Genomic DNA, 26997 nt, shown 5'->3' on the forward strand with positions numbered 1-26997 from the left:
TTGTGTGTTGAGCCGTGTCTTTGGAGTTTAAGATCTTGTGCAGCCTTGAGACAGTGCCCTAAATGAAGAAAGGCTGCCTTTTGCCTGAGCCTTTATATTGTTGCTGTGTAACAACTTAATACTTAACAGCAGTTTAGAGAAACAGACTTCATCTATGGGTCAGCAATTGGGAGCAAGTTAACTGAATCAGGGTAAAGCTCAAGGTTGCAATCACCGAAAAGTAGGATTGGAGAATTTTTTATATCCAGAGTGGCATACTAACAGGGCTGAAAAATTAATACTGTCAGCTTCCCTTGGTGAGTGACTCAAGCAAGAAAAGCTGTAAAATGAACACTAACATAGTCATGCCATCTTGCATCCTTTATGGTTACAGAATGTGGTGGGAGGGTTCTATTCACTGGTATAATTACCAAGCAGGTGTAGGGATCATTGGGAACTGTCTTAGATGCTGGTTACCACACTCAAGGAGGTGCCCTTACTAAGTTTATATGCACTACTGTGAAACTACTACTGTATGTATAAGGTTTTCCATGTAGTCTAATTTGGTAGATCAGTGCAAAGTAAGTTGGTTTAAATCGGCTTGACCTAATACTTGTTAGGTATTGGGAGCTAACAAGGCAACAAGTCTCAGTTCATCACTGTTGGTTTAAAAGTGCAAAAGGTAGAAAGCATCTATTTCAGGACACCTGGAGTGTGCATGTTGCTTAAATTTGCTGTCTTTGGAACTAATGTACTGAGATGGTTGACCACACAATTTTGACATTTCCATTATTTTAGTAATGAAACTAACACTGGCTGGTTTTGGGGTGTTGGAGGGGGTTTGAGGGATAACCAGTGAGGTGTGTGGATTTACCAGAGAACAAATTTAATGGTTCAAAGATTGAGATGGGGAAAGAATGTTCTGGCTACCTGAGTGCATTTAGGGAAGTTAAGATTATTACCACAAACTTGTATGCTGCTGATGTTTTGTGTTCTGAAGCTCTGCCGAACTTAAGCCTGCTTTGAGACCAGGGGACCTCAAGAAATCTAGATGGCCTTGTTTGCTTGGAGTTTCTGTACAATTGTCCTAAAATCTGATAATGCTTGTGAAGATGCTCAGGTGACAATTTTAATTGGAAAAAAGTGTCCCACTTGGGTCGTCTTTATCTTATTCATAAAATCAAGACTACTCAACTAGGTAGGTAAGTGGAGAGTCCTAGCCAGCAGTTGTCAGCTTTTGGGCATTGGCTTTGTTGTCTAGTTGGTTTGCGCTAGAAACCTAATGTGGAATTTCATGTTTAAAACTGGACTGTCAGTGATAGAAAAGCATATCCAGTTTTTATGCCTTGAATCCTGCATGTTAAGGTGAAGGTGGGGTTGTATCATGAAACCAACCCGTAGTCATTTAGATCTTGTGAAGCTGACTTCCTAATGCATCAGTTAAAGTCCCTTGTTCTGGGAGAGGGGGGCATCAGTTTCAGGAACCACCACCATACCAAAATATGGATGCTCTAGCCTCCTTGTATGAAATGTGTATTTGCACATGACTTAAGCATATCTCATACGTGTGTGTGGTTACTCTTAATATAGGTAGGAAGCTGGGTAAATAGTATGCTGCATTATATATAGTGACAAAAAGTTCAGTACAGACACTACCGTCTTTATATTGTTTGCAGTTACTTGAATTCGTGTGTGCTATATTTAAGTTTTCTTACGGTTTAAACCTAAGACTTGGCATGGTTCATAATCTGAGCTGCTAGAGAGGCTGAGGCAGGCAGATTGAGTCCAGGAGTTCAAGGCTGGATCTGTGATTGGGACCACTGCATTTCAGCCTCAGTAACCAGTGACTGAAAACAGATTTTCTGCGCTGTATTTTCCTTATAGAGGCTTGAAAAGAATGCTGTCCGACAAGCAGAGGCTCATATGACTGCACTTAGTTTTGAAACAAGTAAATGGGTACTGTAAAATTTCCTGCTATGGACTGAAATATTTTGTGTGTGTACTTAAATTGTAAACATCAAGCTTAAGACATCTGAAGTACTCCTTTGCAAAAGGCAGCCTGTCAGCATGCTAAACATGATCATTGAACACCATGAGTCATTGAAGGGGCAATACTTGTTATCTAGAAGCATTTCTGGCAAAATGGTGGCTTTGGAACAAAATTTTATTATTAAAACCCGACTGTATATATAAACTGTACTCCTAGCCCAGGATACTTATGCAATAGTCTACATTGTCAGTAATTCCTGTGGCAGAAATATCTGAGAACCTTCATTCTAAAATTTGGACAATAAGCATCAGACTATTTAATAGTACACATTAAAATTTTGATGTTCCCCAAACTTGAGGTCATTGTTTTCAGAAAATTAACAATCTTCTGTTTACTGTTCCAGTGAGGTTTTCATTTCAAATGCCATTGTTTCTAGCATTTACCCTACCCTGGTTTATTTTCAAATTCACCTGTTCCCCCCCCCAATAGCTTTTACCCATTTTAAACAGCTCTTTAGATGGTTTCACTGTCTTTTGACTCTTCTGTTTTGTTTATATGGCTTCTAATGGTTGAGAGCTAGCTTTACTACTGTCAGATTTTATGGATTTAATACACAGTTGAGTTTTGTTTATGCAGGTAGCCCATTCTCTCTCGTTACAGGAGGGAAGGCCCGTGGCTTAAACTACCAGCAACTATAGGTATTCAATGCACTCTAACATAGTATTCTGTGTGTTAAATTTGGGGGGTGGATTTGCCTTATTTGAGCATACTATGTGACTTCAGTTTGGCTTGAGTAAGTTTTGAAAATCACTACAATGCCCTATTTGTCACCTATATTTCTTAATGTGGGTATTTTGGGAAGGAAAGGTAAATTGCGGCTTTAGACTTCTGTATAAAAGGGAAGAGTTAATTTTTAATACAAATACAACATTTATTTCCACAAAGCAAAATTTATAAGTTAAATATAAAGATTAAAATAGTGTTTGAAAAGCTCACTAGAGTGCTAACAAAGTAGTAAGGCTATTCTGCATTTAAAAAACTGAAATACCTCTTAAAATAATTTCATCCCCAGTGTTAGCTCATTTTGAAGTGACTTACTAAAAAGGATGGCTGCCCAACTGGAAAGTCTTACTAACAAGTATTTATGAATCTTGTATACAATGCAGTTAGGACAATTTTGTGAAAAGTTGTGGCTCCCCCAGATTTCCCATGAGTGTGATCTTGAAGTCCTAAACATTGTCTGTATAAGCTTCAAAACAGAGCCTGAGTTAATCAAGTAGCAGTACTATATGAAGTTTCAGCGGTTTCTGATTCAAGTAATCAGTTTCTGAACATGAGTACTTCACATAGAGTCCATCTTCAGTTTCTTCTCTCTTTTCTCTTTCCCTTTTGGGTTTCCTTTTTGTGGCCTGAGGCCACCAGTTCTTTGGGTATTATCAAGATACTTCCATCATGGCTACACTGAAGAGCATAGAGGTTTGGATTGACTGGCCTACCTTGGTCATCTCTTAATCTACTAAAAATATCACGATAAAGGTCATGCAGTTTCTGTTTCATTATGTTAATAGCTTTGTTACATTGTGCTCGCTCCCTCTTCAGCATTTCCTTCTTTGCTTGCAAGTTACATACATCATATTCTAGATTCAAAATTATGTCTAATTTGCGTTTACGACAGTTCTGAGCAGCAACTTTATTTTTCCCTCTTCGTCTGATATCGCGGAGGAGTGAGACTTGTAGGTCTGTCAAATAGTACCTACTTAACATGCTATTGAAAGAATCAACAGGCATGCGGACAATTTCATCTACAGAAAAAGGGATATGCAAAGCTTTAGCATGCCGTTCATCACGGCTCAGGTTTCTATCTGTGTCTTCGAGGTACCTACTCCTTATTTTCTGTGACTTCCCAGGCCATGAAAAAGGTTCAGAAGTAGATTGTGGTGCACTTGGCTTTAAGTGGTAAGTGTGGTTATGAGTTACGTGTTGAAATGTAAGATCCCCGTGGAAACCAGAATCATGATCCACATGACAAAGCTTACTGGGTTCTTGGTAGTAGCCTCCTACAGCACCTAAGTCATAGTCACTACTATAACCTGTAGCACCTTCATCACATATAGAGGGAGAGGAATTAAATTTGGTGATAGAGGTACTGTTGCGACTTGAATCCAAAGAAAGGCCAGATTCAGAATCCGGTTCATCAAAAAGCTGAGAAATATCGATTTGATCCAGGTCATTTTCTGTGGCCAGTAATGACATTAAGTCTATCTCATCAAATATACTTAAGTCAAGGTCTTGGCTTGTTAGATTCCTCGTATGATTGTCAACAGGTGGGAGAAATCCTGTCAAATTAGTTCCAGGAAGGCTCTGCTCAGGATTAGTGGTATGAGAATTGAACTGCAGAAATGGTTCTTGTGGCTGTGAAGTCTTTGCTACTGGATCTCTTATAAATGTATTGTTGGGACAAAGTAAGATGGCCTCATGAAGATTCACATCCTGGCTTATAGCCTGGCTGAAGGTTACATGATGTGCTGAAGAATTCATGCCATCACTGATACTGCCTGAAAAAGGAATATCTCCCAATGAGATGCCCTGAAAAACAAAGGAGAAACACTTTAAACATAAATAGCTCTATTTCTGAAGCAGTTCTATAACCTAACACAACTTCCCTCACTTTTGTCAGTTCCTCTGTATTTAATTGGGATATGCTGTTGACAGTAACTCACTAGTTAAAATACAGGCAATACAATTATGTGATGTGAGTCCCTAATCAGAATACTTAGACTTGAAGTAAATAATTCTGTATAATCTAGAAATTAACATTGATTAGTATAAAAGCTGACTGAATTTTGTTATTAAAGAAATCTAATATTACAGTCTTGTAATTTACTACCTTATAGTAAGATGCAACTTGAATCCTAGCCATTGGTAATCACATTGTGGAGGGTCAGGGATAATAAGCTACAGTGAAGTAGTCCATGAAAGGGAGAGGTTTAAAGGACTAAGCACTGTAAGCCTATTGTCAACATTGCTGCAATAAACATGGGGTGCAGGTGTCCCTTTACATGGATTTCCTTTCTTTTAGATAAATGCCTGACAGTGGGATCACATGATAGTTTGTTTTTTGAGAAACCTCCATACTGTTCCATGACTGGTCTACATCTCATTATACCTTTGGGATTATTTAGGAAGAGGAATGCTATACTTGTTTGGTTATTTGGTCAATTCTAAGTTGAAGTGCTTCTGTAAAAATAAGCATTCCTTTATGTCATTCAAGTAAAGGAGTTGTATTTATTCACCAATAAGTTCCTATGAGGATAAAAGCCAAGGTTCCAATTACCTCCAGTGAATTTTCAGGCTGTGATGAAAGCAACTGGAGTAAGTCTTCCAGAGAGAAAGAAATATCTGTCCCATTCAGATGTCTCTGTAAAACAAAGGTGTATAAAAAACTGAACTGATTGGGTCTTTAGGGTCACCAGGTCTTACCGAGATGGGGTCTCTGTCACCTAAAATGGAGTGCAGTGGCACAATCTGCTCACTATAACCGTCTACCTCCCAGGTTCAAAGGAGTCTCCTGCTTCAGCCTCCTGAGTAGCTGGGATTACACGTCTAATTTTTGTATTTAGTAGAGACAGGGTTTCACCATGTTGGCCAGGCTGGTCTCAAACTTCTGACCTCAAGTGATCCTCCCACTTCAGCCTCCCAGAGCGCTGGATTATAGACGTGAGCCACTGCAGCCAGCCTGTTTCTGTTACAGTACTCAATATTTGAACATGCATAAGCTAATCAGTATCTCTATTCCTGCCCTAAACATCTTCTATATAATTTTTGGCTAGTACTTTTAGTTTCAATTTATTTTGCCCCTCCATAGCCAACCTTCCCAATTGGTTACACAATTACATAATTTTGCCAGGTTGGTGGCTCATGCTTGTAATCTCAGCACTTTGGAAGGCCAAAGCAGGCAGATGCGTTTGAGTGCATGAGTTGGAGACCAGCCTGGGCAACATAAGACCTCTACAAATAAAAATTAGCTGGGTGTGGCAGTGTGCACCTGTGGACCCAGCTACCCTGCCCAGGAAGCTGAGGCAGGAGGATTGCCAGAGGTCAGGAGGTTGAGGGTACAGTAGGTAGTGACAGCTCCAGCCTAACAGAATGAGGTTTTGTCTCAAAGTAATTTTTACAGTCTCTTCTTAAATTTACTTTTTTTAAAAACCATTACTCATTGGTATTTCATCTCCTGGCCTTCATTGTGTAGCTTCTTTCTAGTTTTTGTTACATGGAATTACTATTTTGAGACAGTCTCACCCTGTTTCCCAGGCTGGAGTACAGTGGTAGAATCTTGGCTCACTGCAGTCTCTGCCTCCTGGGTTCAAGTAATTCTTGGGTCTTAGCCTACTGAGTAGCTGGGACTATAGGCATGTGCCACTATGCCCAGCTAATTTTTATACTTTTAGTGGAGATGGGGTTTTGCCATGTTGGTCAGGCTTGTCTCGGAACTGACCACAGGTATCCACCCGCCTTGGCCTCAAAGTGTTGGGATTACAGGCATGACCCACTGTGCCTGGGCTATGTGGAATTATTTTGCCTTCATGCTAAAATGATGGTAAAAGTATCAGGTTTAATGTTTCCTGTCAGTACTCTGTAAGGCATTTATTACTACTGGTAAGTTTGCTCTCAGTGCTATTTATAATGAACCTTTTCTATCTCAGGTAATTTAAGATTTTTTTTTCTTAGTTCATGTTCTATTTCAATGTGATATGTCTGGGACTTAATTTGTTTTCATTTACTTTGTTAGGAGCTCTGTGTAGTCCTTTGAGGACTTTTCTGGAAATATTTTGCCATAAACTCTTTAATTATTGCTTCTCTTTCATATTTTGTAGTTGCTTCTTCTGGGACTCCTATTAGACGTAACTTAGATTCTTCTCTATCATTGTCTCAATTTTGCTGTCATATTTTGCATCTTCTCTGTGGTACATTCTAGATAATTTTCTTACGTCCTTCTAACTTGCCCTTTAGCTGTTCATACAACTTCCACAGAATTTTCAATGAAAATGACTACATTTTTTCATATATCTAGAATTTCATTTGTGTTCTTTTCTAGATCTACTTTTCCTTTTTTTAATGATAGTCTGTTCTTGCTTTATAGACTGTTTCTTCATGAACTGATTTTATAGTCTTTTTCAGAGGACTTAGTAATACTGACTTTTGCACATGCTGACTCATGGCTATGTCGTTTTAAAAACATGAAACCATTCAAGACCTGTACTTAGGGAACTGAAAAAGAGTCTAAGGGTATGTTTTCAGGTGTAAGACGGCCAGCAAGTGGTTCAGAGAGCCACCTGGAGAGGTGAGATATGGGTATACCACTGAACATTCAGGTAGAGTCCTAAAGGACCAGCTGCAGTGGAGATACATTTGCCCCTGTCAAGGGAAAGACTCCCAGCTGTGGGGCCACGAGTCTCCAAAGAACCTATGCAATGAGAAAGTGCCCATGTGACAAAGAATTGTATAATATTTAAATGTATCACATGGTGGAGAGAAACAATTTCCTACATACCGTCAACCCCAGAAAAATCAGGGCAGGGCACATAAAACTGAAGGAAGAAGCTGAATTTTAGCTCAGTGCCTTTTGTTTTGGATTTTTCTTTTTTGAGACAGGGTCTTGCTCTGAATTCCAGTCTGACGTGCACTGCATGATGACAGCTTACTGCAGCCTCAACTTCCTGGCTCAAGGGCTCCTCCCACCTCAGCCTGCAAAGTAGCTGGGACCACAGGCACACACCACTATGCCCTAGCTAATTTTTGGTTCAGTGTTCTTGAGAACTACATTTTTTTTTTTTTTTTTGAGCCAGTGTCTCACTCTGTTGCCCAGGTTGGAATGCACTGGTGTGATCACAGCTCACTGCAGCCTTGACCTCCCAGGCTTAGGTGATCCTCCCATCTGAGCCTCCCAGTTAGCTAGGACTATAGGAACAAATCACCACACCCAGCTAATTTTTGTGGAGCTGGTTTTTAACATGTTGCCCAGGCTTGTCTCCAACTCCTGGGCTCAAGTGATCTGCCTGCTTTGCCCTCTCAAAGTGCTGTGATTACAGGTATGAGCAGCTGCACACGGCCATATTGGGTTATTCTTATCAATTGCTGTACTGGCATAGCCAGAGGGATTTTTATAAGTATCTAGAATTTATGAGACCTGCCCTAGATTTCACCAAGGGATTCTAGGTGGAAACTGGAGGGGCAAGGGAGTGGTAGATAGGCAAAGAGAACAAATCTGTTCTGATTTCATGCCAAATAAGTAATGTTTGTACTATTACATGATTGGGGATACTATGGTGACAGCTGTCTGAAAAGGGTCAGGGTATGCTACTCTCATCCTCCAAGGTATTCAAAACACAGTGCTAAACTCCACCTTCTGGGAAGGGGACACACTAAAGCAGGTGATGGCCGAGAACCATCAGGGCAAGACTTGCAAGGGTGTGCCTTCCAGGTGGAAGTGCCATGTGGTTATTAAATATTTCTGGAGCACCTGTTTGCCATGCTTGTGGGCAGGACCTCAGCAGGGCTGAAAAGAAACCAGAGTACAGCCCAAATGAAAGGAGGGGGAAGCATAGATTGCAAGAAGAATCAATCCCTTGAGCCTGGCTCCTGGAGTTCATCTTTCTACACCTCTTCTCACAGCTGAAGAGTAAGGTTACCTGGGCGTGGTGGCTCACGTTTGTAATCCCAGCACTTTAGGAGGCCAAGGTGGGCAGAACACCTGAGGTCGGGAGTTCAAGACCAGCATGACCAACATGGAGAAACCCCCATCTCTACTAAAAATAGAAAATTAGCCGGGCGTGGTGGCACATGCCTGTAATCTCGGCTAACTCAGGAGGCTGAGGCAGGAGAATCCCTTGAACCTGGGAGGTGGAGGTTGTGGTGAGCCAAGATCACACCATTGTACTCCAGTCTGGGCAAAAAGAGCAAAACACTGTCTCAAAAAAAAAAAAAAAAAAGGTTAGGCAATGAGGAGCCAATGAGGTAGTCCCACTGGACCATGGATCCCAATGGTTCAGCCAGGCTGCCAGGAGACTGAACAAAGATTTCAGCCCAAGCCTTAGCTGGTATCACGGATGACTGGCTGTAGGGCTGGCCCTTGGCTTGCTCTCCTGGACTAGGCCAGTCTAGCTGCCTGTTCGTGTGGCTGGTTGAGGACTCCTAGGTTCACTATTTCTTCATCTCTTGCCTTGGCAAACATAATCAGCAAAACCTGCTAGCAAGGTCCTGGAGGGGTGTGTGTGTGTATACACACAAAATCTTTTAAAATGGAGTTTCTTTAAACAGAGTTTCGCTTTTGCCCAGGCTAGGGTGCAATGGCGTGATCTCGGCTCACCACAACCTCTGCCTCCTGGATTCAAGTGATTCACCTGCCTCAGCCTCCCAAGTAGCTGGGATTATAGGCATGCGGCACTATACCCGGCTAATTTTGTGTATTTTTAGCATAGACGGGGTTTCTCCATGTTGATCAGGCTGGTCTTGAACTCCCAACCTCAGGTGATCTGTCCACCTCAGCCTCCCAAAGTGCTGGGATTACAGGCGTGAGCCACCGCACCCGGCCATACACACAAAATATTGAGTTTAACCACAGAAAACAATTATATGGGCTAATTTGTTTATAAATCAAATTATTACTCCCATAACTTAAAGACATAGGTATTTTCATATATGAGATTTGATAATAGTATGGCATACTTACATGTTCATTCTTGACACAAAATGTCAATGCCACAAAATCTACATTAAAACCAAAATGGCAAGGCTTGAATATTCTGACAGGTTACCTCATTTCTAGATTCAGTGCTTTTTTCCGCCTCCCAGTCGGGTTTCTCTGCTATTTTGTTTTCATCTTCATTATTCTGCTGAAATGAGTTCTCTTTCTGGGCTGACGCCCTTTCTTCATTTTCCTCATGCTGGGAACTATGATCCACACCTTCATGCTTTTCTCTTAGTACCTCATTCTCCTATGAAAGTACCAAATAATGTGCTTAGTAGAAATCTATATTTCATCAAATGAGCAAACGTCTTTAAAACTGCATTGTGCTTATTGTTCAGTGACCATGAAAGCCCACAAGTCAAAAGCTAAGACTGGCATTTCATTATTTCAGTATCAAAGAAACATTTAATTCAGAAACAAAGGTCAGTTTTATATCCTGTCCTGAGACAGCCTGTTCTAATCTGTGCAGTTTAAATTAACATGCACTTTTAAGGCCCCTGAATTTAAAATACTCATGAGTTAGATTTGGAAATTAATGTTGCCAGTGGACAGTTTTTACTTAGTTTTCTGTTGAAAATCAAACAAACAGCTAAGTTGGAAGCAAACACTGATAAATATGGAAAGTATTATTACAAACTATTTATTGTGGTTATCTCTGGAAGGTTGGGAACAGAGTGGGAGTTTATTACTTCACTTTATACATGTCTATAACTGTTTGAATATTTTACAACATATTCCTTTTATAATCAGGAAAATGATAAATATAAAACATCTCCACAGATCTATACTTATTTACCCAGATAAATCCTTCTACCTTTTAATTTACTTTATAAATAAGGAGACCTAAATAATTAAAAGGCTTGATAATTCTTCTAAACATTCAAATATGGTTACCATTTAGTGTGTAGTACATATTTAGATATTTTCAACTATGATATTAAAATCTCTCTGGATATGTTTTTCCCTCTAACATCAAAGCTTCTCAAACTTTTTCACAATTTGTTTCTTCCAGGAACAAGACACACTGGCACACCCTCTTCCCACCAAACCACAGGAAAAAAAAAGTTTTTTTTAAGTGAAGGTCAAAGAAATGGAAATTTACAGATGCGAGAAGAAAGGAGAAAAATCAAGGCAAGATAAGGAAAAAAGGAGGCTGATGTTCTGCTGGCCCTCTTGCATTACTGGCTTCTCTGTCTGATGGTGCCTAACTCTGAAACCGTGCCTTCCGTCTAGACATGTAGATGATGTTTGGTCTTAGAGCTCAATCAGTCTCTCCCTTTGTACATTCCGTTATAACCCTGCTCGTGTGTTTAAGATACTGCTTCTGCTACTCTCCCCTCTCTTCTGCATCAACGGTTGTTTCTCATCTACTGGAAAATTCCCATCAGCCTACTATCATACAGGAATACCCCGCACCTTCAAAAACACCCCCCTTGGTCCCACACTAGTCTTCAGATCCCATCCCATTTTTCTGCTACCCTTTAAAGCAAAAACTTCCAAAGAGTTATCTGCACTCAGTGTGTTTTCTCTTTACCCATCAGCAAAATTTGACTTAGTTATCACCTCCTCCTGGAAACAGCTTCTTTGCCTGGCAAACAAGTACCTCTCTATTCTCCTACCTCGCTAAGAACTTCTGCTTTGCTGATTCTTCATCCCTTTGATATCTAAACACAGCAGTGTCCCAAGGCTCAGTCCTCAGGTCTGCTAAGTGCTCTTCCACTTCACAGCTCTTGTATTTGCGGCCCTTTCTGCCTGTAAACTCTCTCAACCCTCTTATCCTCCTGCCCCCAGGTCTCTTCAAATATTTACCATCTCACTTTCCTTTCTTAATCACTCTATATTAGAAAGTACATCAATAACTATTTCCCTTATCTTTTTTTCTTTTATTCCCTGTGATCAGTTGACATATTTCTCTTATCTTGCTTTATTTTTTCTCCATAGCATTTAGCACAAGCTGATATATTACCATGTTTGTTTGCTGTTTGTCCTACTAGAATGCTAGTTTTTTGAAGGCAAGGACTCTGTCTGCTTGGTTCCTGCTGTATGGCCACTTCCTAACCCAGATCCCGGCACGTAACAGACCCTTACAACATATTTGTTGAATAGCTGAACTCTTAGACACAATATCCTCAGACTTTGATAGAGATCTTACTTCTGATGCATTGTTCTTTCCTGCAACTACAATACTATCTAAATCTGGGGAAGGAAGAAAAGGTAACTGATCACTTTTTACCTCTCATCTTTTGCTAAGGTAAGGTTTTTTGTTGTTAAACCTGAAGATTATCAAATTCAAAATTTTGGATACCTGAGGTACCTAACTTTGTTTAAAAATTTGCTGTTGGTAGACAGAGAAACATCTAATCTCTAAATCAAATGATCTATTTTAGAACCATGAAACAAAGTCCCCTTAATCTGTAATATATGCATTAATACAACACACATGGACACACAAACATGCAAACACAAGAATGTTACCTATAATATTACATAAACAATAGAGAGAAACAAGTGGTTGATAGAGATGAAGCCAATAAAGTAATTGATCAAGCAGACTTTTGTCTGGGAAAGCTTTTTTTGTGGGGGAAACTTTTAGAGTGTAATGAATTGGTAACAAAGGTATATAAGATGACTTGCCTGAAAACTCGGGAAGATAAGGACTAAAGGCAGAGAAATTCTACACAAACAAAATTCACACTGCAAGAAGCCAAAATTAGGTTAAAAATCCTGTTATATAATAATGGATCATAACTCATTGAATAAAATGAGTTGAATAAAAGAATCAAAGAGTACACTCAAATATAAACAACCAAATAAGGAAAAAGGAAATTTTTTTTTTTTTTTTTTGAGATGGAGTCTTGCTCTTTTGCCATCTCCCAGATTCAAGCGATTCCCCTGCCTCAGTCTCCTGAATAGCTGGGTCTACAGGCATGCACCACCACACCAGGCTAATTTTTTTGTATTTTAGTAGAGAATTGGTTTCACCATGGCCAGGATGGTCTCCATATCCTGATCTCATGATCTGCCTGCCTCGGCCTCTCAAAGTGCTGGGATTACAGGCATGAACCACTGTGCCCAGCTGGAAATCTATTTCTCATGGAATACAAACAATAAACATAAAAGGAGAATGATGAATTAGAAAACCATCAATGGATGCTTAATTTATGGAGTGAAAATTTCATTAGAAATCTGATACTTAAGTAATCTCAAAGTATCTCTCTGCAGATTACTTGTTAATTACAAAGAGAAAAGTAATAACACTACAGGAGAAATCTGGCAGATACCATCTTAACCAAATGGTCAACTGTATCATCAAAATATGGAGTTAAACCAACACTGTGGTCTCCTGATATGGAGGACACAATACCATTTCTGTGGTTTTCTCACCAAAAATTCACAATCTCAATCTAATCATTGAGGAAACATCAGATAAATCAAAATTGAGGGTCATTTTTTACAAACTAACTGATTGATGCCCTTCATCAATCTAAAGGTGAAGAAACACCAAGAGTGAGGACCATTTCCACATTACAGGTGACTAAAGAGATTTGGCAACTAAATACTGACAAATTCTGAAAATGGACTATAGATTAGATAGTAGACTTACATTCATATTAAATGTCCTGATTTGATAACAGGATATAGAAAAGAATATAGATGTTCTTAAGAAATATACACTAATAAGTATCTGGGTATTGAGGGATGTGATGGCTTCAATTCACTTGTAAATGTTTCAATACGAAAAGAATGACATGTATACAGAGAGACATAGTTATTAACATAGCTAAATGAGGCAAGACATAAATAGGTAAATCTGGGTAAAGGGTATATATATTTGTCACTTTTTAAAAGTCTGAAATTATATTTAGCTAAAGGTTCACCTAAAAATTCCTACATAGCAAATCACTTTGGCCAAGGCAACAGCAAGGTAAGGTTAGCCCAGAACAATTCTCCCATTAAATTTTCTGTTTCTCTGTATTTTGCCCCCAAGTGTATAGATATATAAACTTTAATAATTATTTTCAAATCTTTTTTTTCTTTTTTTAGAGACAGGATCTGACTATGTTGCCCAGGCTGGAGTGCAGTGGCTCTTCACAGGTGTGATCCCACTACTGATCAGCACAGGACTTTTGACCTGCTAGGTTTCTGACCTGGGCTGGTTCACCCCTCCTTAGGCAACTTGATGGTTGCCCACTCCCGCGCGGTCACTATATTGATGCCAAACTTAGTGTGGACATGCGACCGGCATAGCTCACTACAGCCCAGAACTCTAGGACTCAAGTGATCCTCCTGCCTCGGCCTCCTGAGTAGCTGGGACTACAGGCACGTGCCACTGAGCCTGGCAACACTTCTTTCTAATATTTACATTTCTTATTTCATTTTCTTGTCTAATTGCTTTGGCTGTGCTTCCCAACTGATGCTAAATAATGGTGATACCCGATATTCTTGCTGATGAATTTAATGAGAATGCTTCAACCAATAAGGATGACTTGTATTTAAGATACAGTCACAGTCATTTTAAATTGAGTATCAAATACAACATTAGTGCTGGGAATATGATAGTGAAAAATATAATCAGACCCTGCCCCCTTCACATCTTACATTCTATTTTTATTTTTGTGTAGAGACGGGGTCTTGCTATGTTGCCCAGGCTAGTCTTGAACTCCTGGCCTCAAACAATTCTTTCCGCCTTGGCCTCCCAAAGCACTGGGATTATAGGTGTGGGCCATCACTCCTGGCCAGATCTCACATTCTAAAGAGAGAGGGAACCAAAAATACAAGTGAACTAATGAAAAACTCCAAGTTATGGTAAGTGAAAGAGAGCTAGCTAGCTATGTGAAAAAAGGAGACAAAGGAATTCAAGGCATAGATAATATCCAAACAGTACTCATTTGCCTCTTACCATAGTTTATTTAACTGGCTTTTTTTTTTCTTTTGAGACGGAGTTTTGCTCTTGTCACCCAGGCTGGAGTGCAAAGCACAATCTTGGCTCACTGCAACCTCCACCTGCCAGGTTCCAGTGATTCTCCTGCCTCAGCCTCCCAAGTAGCTGGGATTACAGGTGTCTGCCACCATGCCCAGATAGTTTTTGTATTTTTAGTATTTTATATTTTGTATAAATATTTTTGTATTTTATATTTTGTAATTTTAGATGAGGTTTCTCCATGTTGACCAAGCCAATCTGGAACTCCTGACTTCAGGTGATCCACCCACTAGCCTCCCAAGTGCTGGGATTACAGGCATGAACCCACTGCACTCAGCCTACCTGGCCTCTGTTTTTTTTTTTTTTAAGATGGAGTCTAGCTCTGTCACCCAGGCTAGAGTGCAGTGGTGCAATCTCAGCTCACTGCAACCTCTGCCTCCCAGGTTCAAGAAATTCTCCTGCCTCAGCCTCCCAAATAGCTAGGATTACAGGCTCATGCCACCATGCCTGGCTAATTTTTTGTATTTTTAGTAGAGGTGGGGTTTCGCCATGTTGGCCAGGCTGGTCTCAAACTCCTGACATCATGATCCACCCACCACGGCCTCCCAAAGTGCTGGGATTACAGGAGTGATCCACTGCACTTGACCCTACCTGGCCTCTTAATAGTAGATATTTAGTTGTTTCTAATCTTATAACAGATATTGAAATATCCTCACCCATACCTCTTTGTACACGTGAAGTAGGATACATTCCTAGAATTTATGCTGGGTCAATGGATATGTATATTTTTAATTTGATGGATTCTACTGAAAAGCACTTTAAAAAAGTTTGTACCAATTAAAATTCCTACCAACAATGGATAAAAGTGCCAATCTGATAAAAGTGCCAAACTAGTGATCATGGCTTACTGCAGCCTCAAACTCTTGGGCTCAAGTGATCCTCTCACCTCTCAGCTTTCCCAGTAGCTGGGACTACAGAAGCATGCCATCATGCCTGGCTAATGTTTACTTTATAGAGATAAGGATCTTGCTATTTTGCCCAGGCTGGTCTCAAAACTTCTAGGCTCAAGCGATCCTCCCTACTCAGCCTTCCAAAGGATGGAGTCACGCAGGCCAAGAGTGACTCATGGTTTTCTCTGATGTGCTTTTTTAGGCCTTGGTATCACTGTCAACCTGGTTTTGAAAAAATAATTAGGAAGCTTTATTTAACATTGGAATTTCTTATACTTTGAATATTTGAAAGAATTTCCCTTGAATTCTTTCTGTGCCAGGAGTTTTTTGTTTTTCTGAAGAAACTATTCTGACAACTTTTTAAACTTCTTTCATGGGATATACCAACAGACATCCAAAAAGGCTGTTCCAGCCTACACTGCCATCTGGTATGTGAGCATACCCACTTCCTCACACCCCACCTACCCTGGGTTTGTTTCTTAATATTTGCTAATTAAAAGGTGAGAAACATCTCATTAGCAGGACAGTCTTGCAGGTATCAGTGCACATAGGAAACGAGTGGTGAATATGAAGATAGGAGGGGCACAACTCTGGACTGAGGTAGGGACAGATTCAGAATGTTAGAGAGTGCCTGCCTGCTCTTAAAGATGAGCAACTGAAAGAGCCAAGGGAGGAAGGCAGTGGCTACAGTGGGTGTTTCTTCTGTAGCCGGGTAGAGAGAGGCAGGAAAGGAAGACAGCAAGAGGTGGGGGCTGTGTCACTTCAGTGTTGAAAACCCAGTTTCCTAAGAGGGCCCCTTCTAGCTCTGACACTCCAAAGGTCTATGAATAAGTACCATATAATTCATCACAAAACCTTCTGAGTGGGTAAGAGGGTGCTATTAACAATTCTGAGGGGTCCACTTCTGAGAGGGTAAGAGGGTGCTATTAACAATTAGGCTGGGCAACAAGCATAAACCAGAACTATCCCGTATGGTGACCCACCTGAGGCCACAGGGGAAGAAGAGATTGCACAGCTCTCAAGAAGCTTGTTTTTTTTTTTTTTCTGGTAGAGACGGGATCTTGCCATGTTGCCCAGGCTGGTCTTAAAACTCCTGGGCTCAAGCAATCCTCCCACCTGGGCCTCCCAAAGGGCTGGGATTACAGGCATGAGCCACTGCACCCGGCCACTTTTAAGAATGTGGATGGCAGGCTGAATTCCACAGACTGAAGGAAGAGAAATGCTTTATCCTGCACAGCCTTAGGTACTGAATAAGTGTCTTCTTAGATGGTCCTTCCTTCATTCATTCAACTTTTCTTTCTTGGGAACCTATTATAAAGCTACTATAATAAACACAAGCATCATAAGTGATAAATGAGAAGAAGTTCCCCCAGGGGTAGTGGGATGCATGTGGAGATGTGCAGCCAGGTCCCCTTCAAAGGAGGACTTGTGGCTATTCCTGGATACCCAGCCTCCAGCAGCTGAGAGCTGCCTCACCTAAGGTCACACCCATCCCAGTGTGCCCACATCCCAAGACCTGTCAGGTGAGAGTAGAAAGACAAGGCCATCTTGGCCCAATGTGGGACAAGTCTGATGCATCCATGTCAGCCCCAGTGTGCTGGGTACTGCCAGCTTGCATCACAGTTTGACTTCTGCTTCTGTCTAATCCTGCTTGTTTCCAGTTACTGATCCCAAGGGCCTCCCCCAATAAATGTCCTGCACATTAAAGGCAGTCTCAGAGTCTGCTTCCCAGAGAACACAACTTGTAACAGCAATTATTCTACCTTAAGGAGGAGAGAGGGAGAATTGCAAGGCAGAGAGGGGTGAAGGATTCGCTATGGTAATATTTACAAGGTGAAAAAGGCCTATGGAATTTGTAATATAATTTGCAATCGCTTCTAGGCCTTTTGGCTAGAATCAAGTGTAATATAATGTGCAGTGTGCAAAGCCCAAAACAGCCTAGTGGCTAGGAGGGCCCAAGTTCAAAACAGCTGAGTAAAAAGACCTATCCTACCCTAATAGCTGGGTAACATTGGGCCAGTTGCTAAACCTTTTTGACCCTCAGTTTCCTCATCTGTGTAATGAGAAGATAATAGTATCTAATTTACATTTTAAGGAATTAGTTGAAAATAGCCCCTTCATGAACACTTCTACACTGCTGATGGGAATATAAACCACTATGGAAAACAGTGTGGAGATTCCTTAAAGAACTAAAAGTAGAACTACCATTTGATCCAGCAATCCCACTACTGGGTATCTACCCAGAGGAAAAGAAGTCATTATACCAAAAAGATACTTGCACACGCATGTTTATAGCAGCATAATTCACACTTGCAAAAATATGGAACCAGCACAAATGTCCACTGATCAATGAGTGGATAAAGAAATTGTGGAATATACATATATGTGTATCTATATATGATGGACTACTACTCAGCCATAAAAAAGAACAAATTTATGGTACTCACAGCAACCTGGATGGAACTAGAGACTTATTCTAAGTGAAGTAATTCAGGAACAGAAAACCAAACATCATGTGTTCTTGACTCATAACTGGAAGCTAAGCTATGGGGATGCAAAGACATAAGAATGACAAGAATAGCCAGGCGTGGTGGCTCACGCCTGTAGTCCCAGCACTTTGGGAGGCAAGGTAGGTGGATCACCTGAGGCCAGGAGTTCGAGACCAGCCTGTCCAACGTGGTGAAACCCCATCTCTACTAAAAATACATAAAATTAGCCAGGCGTTGTGGTGGGCACCTATAATCCCAGCTACTCGGGGGGCTGAGGCATAAGAGTCACTTGAACCCAGGAGGCAGAGGTTGCAATGAGCCGAGATCGCCCCACTGGACTCCAGCCTGGGTGACAGAGCAAGACTTTGTCTCTAAATAAATAAATAAATAAATGAAGAGTTAGTTACAAACTGAAATGACTTTCAAGGTGGATTTTAACTACTTGGTTAACAATTACATAGACTATCCTGTAAGTGAAAACTAAGCTAAGGGGATGCAAAGGCATAAGAACGACAAGAATGGCCAGGCGCAGTGGCTCATGCCTGTAATCTCAGCACTTTAGGAGGCTGAGGCGGTGGGTCACCTGAGGTCAGGAGTTTGAGACCAGCCTGGGCAGCTTGTTAAAACCCTGTCTCTACTAAAAATACAAAAATTAGCCGGGTGTGGTGGTGTGTAGTTCCAGCTACTTGGGAGGCTGGGGCAGGAGAATCACTTGAACCCGGGAGGTGGAGGTGGAGGTGCAGTGAGCTAAGATCACACTATTGCACTCCAGCCTGGGTGACAGAGTGAGAACCCATCTCAAAAAAAAAAAAAAAAAAAAAGGAATGACAAGAATGACACAGTGGACCTCAAGGACTTGGGGGATGGGGGAAGGGTGGGAGGCGGTTAGGGATAAATTGGGTTCAGTGTATACTGCTTGGGTGATGCACGAAAATCTCACAAATCACCACCTAAAGAACTTACTCATGTAACCCAACATCACCTGTTTGGAAATAAAAAAAATTTTAATTAAAAAATTTAAAATCAGATATTCATGTTAGAAACAGCCCCTTCATACATGTAAGCTGCTATATAAACATAATTTACTCCTTTCTACTGCTTTTTGATTCTGAAGATTTACAATTAATGATTAACTGCCAATAACTCAATCTGAATTTCAAGAGAAAGCCAAACCGCCCAGCTCTGGTAGCCAGTAATTATTTTCTCTGCGCTGTTTTCTGTTTTTCTTCTCAACTCAGTCACATAGAGCTGAGATACAGAGTATGTTTTACAAGTACTGTTGTATATATACACTTGAGGTTTATGGTTCATGCTCTTAATTTAAATAATAGGCAAGTTAAACCCATCATTAAGTTACATTTTATTTGTGTGCAGGTGACTTTTACTCTTGTGGGGCTGAGACATAAAAAAGTACATTTTCACACCTGCCACAGGAAGCTATCGTGAACTTGTGAGCTGGGGCCCTTAGTCACAACTATCACAACTAAAAACCTAATGACTTGTACAGAACTGGCACCTGGTAGAAAGGCCTGCCCCACCACATCCCTCTGTGCTGGGAACTGACTCCTCCGTGCTCTGCAAAGATCCAGAACCTTCTCAGTTTGGGCCCTTTAACCCAAACTGGGTTCTCCTGTCTCTAAAATCCCATGTCTTCTAGGTTTTTTTTCTTACAGCACTTATCCCGGTCTATCTAAAATCACAAATTATATGGGTCTCTTCTTTCCTACTAGCTGTAAACCTGATACCTGCCCTCCAGCCATTCACCTTTGCCACCTATGTAAGGAGCAGAGCAGAAGAGTCTTGCGCAAAGGTTTTCTAAATCAAGTAACACAGTGGAAAGGGCAAGAAAGAGCAAAGCTGGGCTTTTCTCTTCTCCTTGCAGTCTCTGAAGCCCCTGTCATGCTGTTCTGGGATCTGAGTCACGTGGTAGAGGGTTTGCCCCTGAAAATACCCTTTGTGAACAGCCTCAGCAGCCTTAGCTAGGCCTTTCACTTATTCATCTGGAGGAGGAAGGACTGAGACCTGCTTTGACCTCTAGGGTTGGAAGAACCTTCAAAGACAAAGAACAGTGTGGTCTATGAGAAGGATGACATCAGAGGGAGAGTGGTGAGGCCAAAGCACTTTGAGGCCTGTCTCTAGGCTGGAGGTGAGCTGGAGTCATCAGGGCTAGATAAAGAGAGACTGTGTCCTGCCTGGCCTGGGTGGTTTAATAGCAGTTTATAATAATTCCAGCTTGTGTTGATTCAGCACTGGCTGTAAGCCAGGCCCTATGTACATTATCTCATTTAAGTTGCTCAGCATCCCTGTAAGGTATGTATTGTTATTACAGAGGAGGAAACTGAGGCACGGAGACTTAAGCAGCTTGCCTTAAGTCACACAGCTAGTAAATGACAGAACCAGGATTTGGCGGCAGGCATTTTTATTTTACAGCCAGCTCTTAACCATAGTACTGGTTCTTATTTGCCCCTCCAGGTCCATGTGTGTCCCTAAGAAACTCTAGGGCTCCTGTCCTGGCTGGCATCCAGCTGGGTTCACCAGGGGAAGGCTAGAGCAGAACACAGGGGTAGCCAATAGGGAGGTCAGGGCATTTCCTCCATGATCCACAATGACAGCCCCTCATCCTGGGCTCTAGCAACTCCTTCCATCCCTTTTTACTGGGAGCCTCTGGGCACTCCAATGTCCTTGTCTGCCCTGACCACATGGCTTTAAGAAGTCATTCATTTAACTCTCTTCCTTTGAGCCATCCAGGGTGAATTCTGCTTCCTGCTACCACCCTCCCACCCTCCACCACACCTCGATACACGCTGCATCACACAGATTACAAAGGTGGTGCTGGCAGGAGCTGACTGCATACCAATCCAACGAAGCTCCTGTCTGCTTGAATATTACTTTATCATGCAAAAACAGCTGGATACAATGCAAGATATGGATCTTGTCAGATTGTTATTCAAACCAACTATGAAAAATTATTCATGAGATAACAGGAAATTTGAACAGTGACTGGATATGTGATGACTATTAAAGAATCCTGGCCAGGCACGGTGGCTGATGCCTGTAATCCCAGCACTTTGGGGGGCCGAGGCGGGTGGATCACCTGAGGTCAGGAGTTTGAGACCAGCCTGGCCAACATGGTGAAACCTTGTCTCTACTAAAAATACAAAAATTAGCTGGGTGTGGTGGCGCACATCTGTAGTCCCAGCTACCTGGGAGGCTGAAGCAAAAGAATTGCTTGAACCTGGGATGCGGAGGTTGCAGTGAGCCGAGATGGCACCATTGCACTCCAGCCTGGGCAACAAGAGTGAAACTCTGTCTCAAAAAGAAAAGCCAAACAAAAAGGAATCCTTGTGAATTTCTTTCAGGTGTGCTAATGGGATTGTGGTTATGTTTAAAAGAGTCTTTACGATTTGAGGATATAGACCGAAATATTTACAGAAGGTTTTGAGTCAATGGAGGTAGTGGAAGAGTAAGAAAGGAACAATGCTTGGCTTTTCTCCTTGATAAGAAATGTTCTACTGTAAGGACACATGCACACGAATGTTCATTGCAGCACTGTTTACAATAGCAAAGACCTGGAACCAACCCAAATGCCCATTGATGATAGACTGGACCGGGAAAATGTGGCACATATTCACCATGGAATATTATGCAGCCATCAAAAACGATGAGTTCGTGTTTTGTAGGGACATGGATGAACCTGGAAACCATCATTCTCAGCAAACTGACACAAGAACAGAAAATCAAACACCGCATGTTCTCACTCATAGGCAGGTGTTGAACAATGAGAACACATGGACACAGGGAGGGGAGCATCACACACTGGGGTCTGTTGGGGGGAAATAGGGGAGGGACAGCAGGGGGTGGGGAGTTGGAGAGAGATAGCATGGGGAGAAATGCCAGATATAGGTGAAGGGGAGGAAGTCAGAAAATCACACTGCCATGTGTGCACCTATGCAACAATCTTGCATGTTCTTCCCATGTACCCCAAAACCTAAAATGCAATTAAAAAAAATGTCTGGGATTTGTTTCAAAAGAATAGAGGGACAGACAGAGGGAGTGAGAGTTAAAGACAAAACGATCGGTCATGAATTAGTAACTGCTGAAGCTACATGATGGAGAGGGGGGTCATTATCCATCTTGATTTTTCTCCATTAGTAATACATGCTTGACATTTTCCATAACGAAATGTGATATGAGTCTGTAATCCTATCACTTTCGGAGGCCAAAACTGGTGGGTCACTTGAGCCCAGGAATTTGAGACCAGCCTGGGCAACACGGTGAAACCCATCTCTACAAAAAAATACAAGAAATGAGCCAGATGTGGTGGTGAATACCTGTAGTCCCAGCTACTCAGGAGGCAGAGGTGGGATGATCACCTGAGCCTGGGAGGTCAAGGCTGCAGTGAGCCCTGATTATGCCACTGCACTCCAGTCTGGGCAACAGAGTGAGACCCTGTCTCAAAAAAAATAAAAGTGAAATAGTCTGAACTTACTTCTAAGGTCCCCTGGAAAAGGCAGGGAAACAGCTGAAAAACTTGGCAGACATCCTGTAGGTAGCTGAAGCTAACACATCAGGCCCATGTTCCATGGGGGCAGCAGTAAAGAGCATCACTTATGATTCATTTATTTAGTGCTAGATTATCCCAGCAGGCAGAATAGGCCAACTGGTCCTCAAAATACATGATGTCTTTGTACTTTTCCTATAGAAATTTTCAAACATATGTAAACAGAATACAGAATCATACAGTGCACTTTCCATGTAATTATTACCCAGTTGCAACCGTGATCAGCACTCTTTTATCATCAATGCCTCCACCCCTCCCCACTCAATTCTTCGTTAATAGTTTTTAGGTAAGATTTACACATGCAGAAATGCAGAAACCTTACGTGTATATTTTGACAAATGGAGGCACTCATAAAGCTGACACCCCAACCATTATACAGAACATTTCAGAAAGTTCTCTCCTGCTGATATTTTTAGCTCAGCTTTGTCTGTTCTAGAGCTTAAGAACATTTTTTTTCTTTTAAGATGAAGTCTAGCTCTGTCCCCCAGGCTGAAGTGTAGTGGCGTGATCTCAGCTCACTTTGCAACCTACACCTCCTGGGTTCAAATGATTCTCGTGCCTCGGCCTCCCAAGTAGCTGGGATTACACATGCTTGTCACCATGCCCAGCTAATTTTTGTATTTTTAGTAGAGACAGGGTTTCGCCATGTTGGCCAGGCTGGTTTTGAACTCTTGACCTCAAGTGATCCGCCTGCCTTGGCCTCCCAAAATGCTGGGATTATAGGCATAAGCCACTGCTCCTGGCCTTAAGCATGAATTTTAAACTGCACATATGTGCAAGCTAGTTCTGTATTCATTGTTTTTGCATGCTAGATCCCCATTCCCCATTCCACCCCCATCCAGAGAGATGTTCTTTAAAATACACGAGGCAATAATAAAAGGAGCTAGGGAAATCGGGTTTTGACTTTTCAATACCTGCTAAGTCACTTTGGACCAATTTTTTAACTGCTCTGGGCCTTACAGAAGGGCTTTCAGCCAGACACTCCCTCCCCATTCAGGTATTGCTGGACACTGAGGAGCCCTGGGGGAGGAGCGCTGTGGCAGAGGACCTTAAGCTTGGGATTGCATGAGAACCACCTGGGGGTGTGAAAACTCCAGAGGTGTTCAGTCAGCCTGGTGGTAGACAGGTGGGCCCAGCAATCTGCATTTTAACTACCGTCCCTGGATTGCCCTCAGATGCTTGGAAAAACTCTAAAGAAAGGCAGATCTCTTTAGAAAACTCTAAAGAGAGTGAGAAAAGCTAAGAAATTAAGAAGTTCTTCCTATGGTTAAGCTTCAGCAGAACTTTAGTTGGCAATGGCGTTCTATCTCCTCAAGTAGAAGGCCTCCTTCACGTAACAGCTCTTCAAATATCTGAAGTTGGTGATTATGATCCTTCTTCAGTCTGATCTCCTCTGCATGGAACTGTCCTAGTTTGTTCAACCCTTTCCAGTATGACCTACCCCTTGGGGAGGGAAGGATTCCTTTCATGCTGAAGTGGATTCCAGTCTTTGGTAATTTCCTCTAGAAGACAGGGGTATCATGGAGGTCTGATCTGGAGCTCAGAAGCAGTGAAAACGACTCATCTGTTCACCATCTATTATGCCAGGAACTGTACCAGCCCTTAAACAGAGTGCCATTTAATCCTCACAAGAACTCTTCAAGAAAGATGTTAATTTTCTCCATTTACCAATTTGGAAACCATGGTTTCCCAGATAGAGATGGAGCTAGATGGTGTGGTCAATTTTAAATGTCAAAGAGCTAGGCTATTGTTACTAGTCATTCAATTAAATGCTAACCCATGTGTTGCTCTGAAGGTATTCTGCACATGTGGTTAGCATCTACAATCAACCAGCTGGCTTTAAGTAAAGGAGACTATCTTCAATAATCTGGGTGGGTCTCATCCAATCAACTGAAGAGCTTTAAGAGCAAAACTGAGGTTTCCTTGAGAAAGAAGAAATTCTCCCTTAAGCCTGCAGCATCGCAGCCCCTGCGGAGCCTTCAGCGTTTCTGGGTGCTCTGGAGAGTTTGGATTTGCCAGCCTTCTCAATTATGTCATCCAAGTCCTTGAAATAAATCTGTATGTATGTATTTATTTATTCATATTCTACTCATTCTGTTTTTCTGGAGAACTCTGACAGACACAGATAGGAACCCAGTTCTCCCCATCTTGCCTCTGTGACTTGTCCGCATTCTGCCAACCACCTGCAATGCCACCAAAAACTCAGGGATGTACCTCAGCCTAGGAAGGCTTCAGCTGCCCAGAACTGTATTTGAATATTAACATAGATCCAGCTGGGCGCGGTAGCTCACACCTGTAATCCCAGCGCTTTAGGAGGAGAGGCAGGAGGATAGCTTGAGCTCAGGAGTTTGAGACCAGCCTAAGCAGCATGGTGAGACCTTGTCTCTGCAAACAAATTTTCAAAAAATTAGCCAGGTGCAGTGGTGCATGCTTGTGGTCCCAGCCACTTGGGAGGCTTAGGCAGGAGGATGGCTCGGCTTGTGCCCGGAGGTTGAGGCTGCAGTGAGACCTGATTGCACCACTGCACACTCCAGCCTGGGTGACAGAGCAAGACTCTCTCTCAAAAAAAAAAAAAAAAAGGGATAAAGAAAAAAGACAAGAGTTTGAGAATAAACTCCTCCTACCACAAGGCTGCCATGAATGGGAGAGACTTTTGCTTTTACCTTTGAAGTTTTATAGTGAGCAGGAGGTGTGGTTTACTCAGTGCTTAACAACAGTGACCTGTTCTATTCCTAGCAAGGTCACTAACTTGCTATATAACTTCAGGCAATCCCAAGTTTCACCACTTGATTAATTATAATGCCAGCCTGAAAGTCTGCTTTCCACTGCCATCATCCATTCAGATAGTTGGCATTAAAGAGTCAGATGGCCCATCAGGATTTCAGATCTGACCTACTTTCTAATTGAGACTCGGGCCTTGAAGGACCCAACACACCTTCACACCCCTGGTATCTTCGGAAGTTCTACAAAGCCAATGTGATTTATGATTAAGTGCTCAACAGACAGACACAGGCTGAACTGACCTCTGCTCCTAACCCTGTCCCTGGGTGCTGTTGCAAGTGAAAGCCAAGACCCAGTCTCCACACTCCAGCCACTGCAGTTCAAAGGAGAGGACGCTAAGTCCTACAGAAGAAATGTTAGAGAGTGCAATAGGGCTCAAAGGGAAGAATGGGAAATGTTTTATGGATGAGATGATGGTTGAGCTGAGTTTGAGAATTTAACAGTAAAAGACTTGAGAGGAATGAAAGGAAGGCATTCCAGGCAAAGGTAAGAACAGAGTAAAGGACAGGAGAGCATGGGGTTGTTTGGGGAAAGGGATGGAGAAAGTTTTCTGCTGGTAAGAAAGCTACATGGAGAGGCCCAGCAAGGGCAGCTGGGGGTTGGGTCACATAAGCCACAAGGGCGGCCCCCAATGACAAAATATTGAATAGGTAGGCAATGGGGAGCTAGAGGAGGCATCCCACACAAAGCAGAGATGAACCAAGGTATGCTTTGAAAACCTGCACCTGACGATGCAATGGATGGGAGTAAATTGGGGAGGAAGCAGTACAAGCCCCACCTGAATTATTAACAGTGTAACAACCCTGCTCAACTTGCACTACCTCACTCAATCCTCACCACTTCCTAAGGTGCTCTTACCATTTCATTTTACAGATAAGGGAACCAAGGCTCAGAGCAGTAATAAGTGTGCCCCAGATCACACAACCAGTGTGGCGCTGGGATCTTCCCAGCTAGTCTGACTGTAGGGCCAGCACCAAAGACCCCCTAGACCAGCCTTCCTCAAGTCAGCGCTTGAGCCCTGCATGCTAATTTCCCACTGTCTAGGTTGAGAAGTAGGGGGCATGGAAAGAAGGAGAATGATAACTTGGCAAAGATGATTTCTCTAACCTACTAATCGAGGGGGAAGACTGACTGGAAAAAGATGGTTTGAGCCAAGCTTCCCCACGGTTGTACATCCAGCCAGCAAAACCCCAGACTCTCATGAGCACATACCAAGTCCTATGAAATGATCCTCCATATAGACTAGCTGCTTTCAGAAACAGCTTACTTAACTTTTAATCATAAGCAAGCTGAACACCCCAAGAGTTGACGGAAGGGAGATGGTGATTGTTACAGATTGAACTGTGTCCCCAAAATTCATGTTGAACTCCTAACCTCCATACTTAGAACATGAGCTTATTTGGAAACTGAGTCCATTGCAGATGTAATTAGGTAGGTTAAGATAGAAAGGAGGGTATTAGGCAAGTTGAGATAGGAAGAGGGTAGATCCTTATCCAATGACTGATGATGTCCTTATAAAAAGGAAAATTTGGCCATCCTGGGCAACATGGCCAAACACTGTCTCTACAAAAATTTAAAA

At 42.0% G+C, this 26997-nt stretch overlaps 1 protein-coding gene across 1 annotated transcript in view; it reads right to left on the reverse strand.

Moving 5' to 3' along the window:
• Nucleotides 1-1851: 1851 nt before the first annotated feature.
• NFE2L3 (NFE2 like bZIP transcription factor 3) overlaps nt 1852-26997 on the reverse strand; it is a 31497-nt gene continuing 6351 nt past the window's right edge. Inside the window, exons 2-4 of the mRNA XM_012447782.3 lie at nt 9784-9963; nt 5304-5387; nt 1852-4555 (exon numbers count right to left, since the gene is read on the reverse strand). Coding sequence (XP_012303205.1) covers nt 3329-4555; nt 5304-5387; nt 9784-9963 — 1491 coding nt within the window. The 3' untranslated portion in view covers nt 1852-3328. The remainder of the gene's footprint in view (nt 4556-5303; nt 5388-9783; nt 9964-26997) is intronic.

The sequence above is a fragment of the Aotus nancymaae genome, unplaced genomic scaffold (genome assembly GCF_030222135.1).
Source record: "Aotus nancymaae isolate 86718 unplaced genomic scaffold, 86718_ANA_hifiasm-v0.15.2.pri h1tg000025l, whole genome shotgun sequence".
Lineage (NCBI taxonomy): Eukaryota > Metazoa > Chordata > Mammalia > Primates > Aotidae > Aotus > Aotus nancymaae.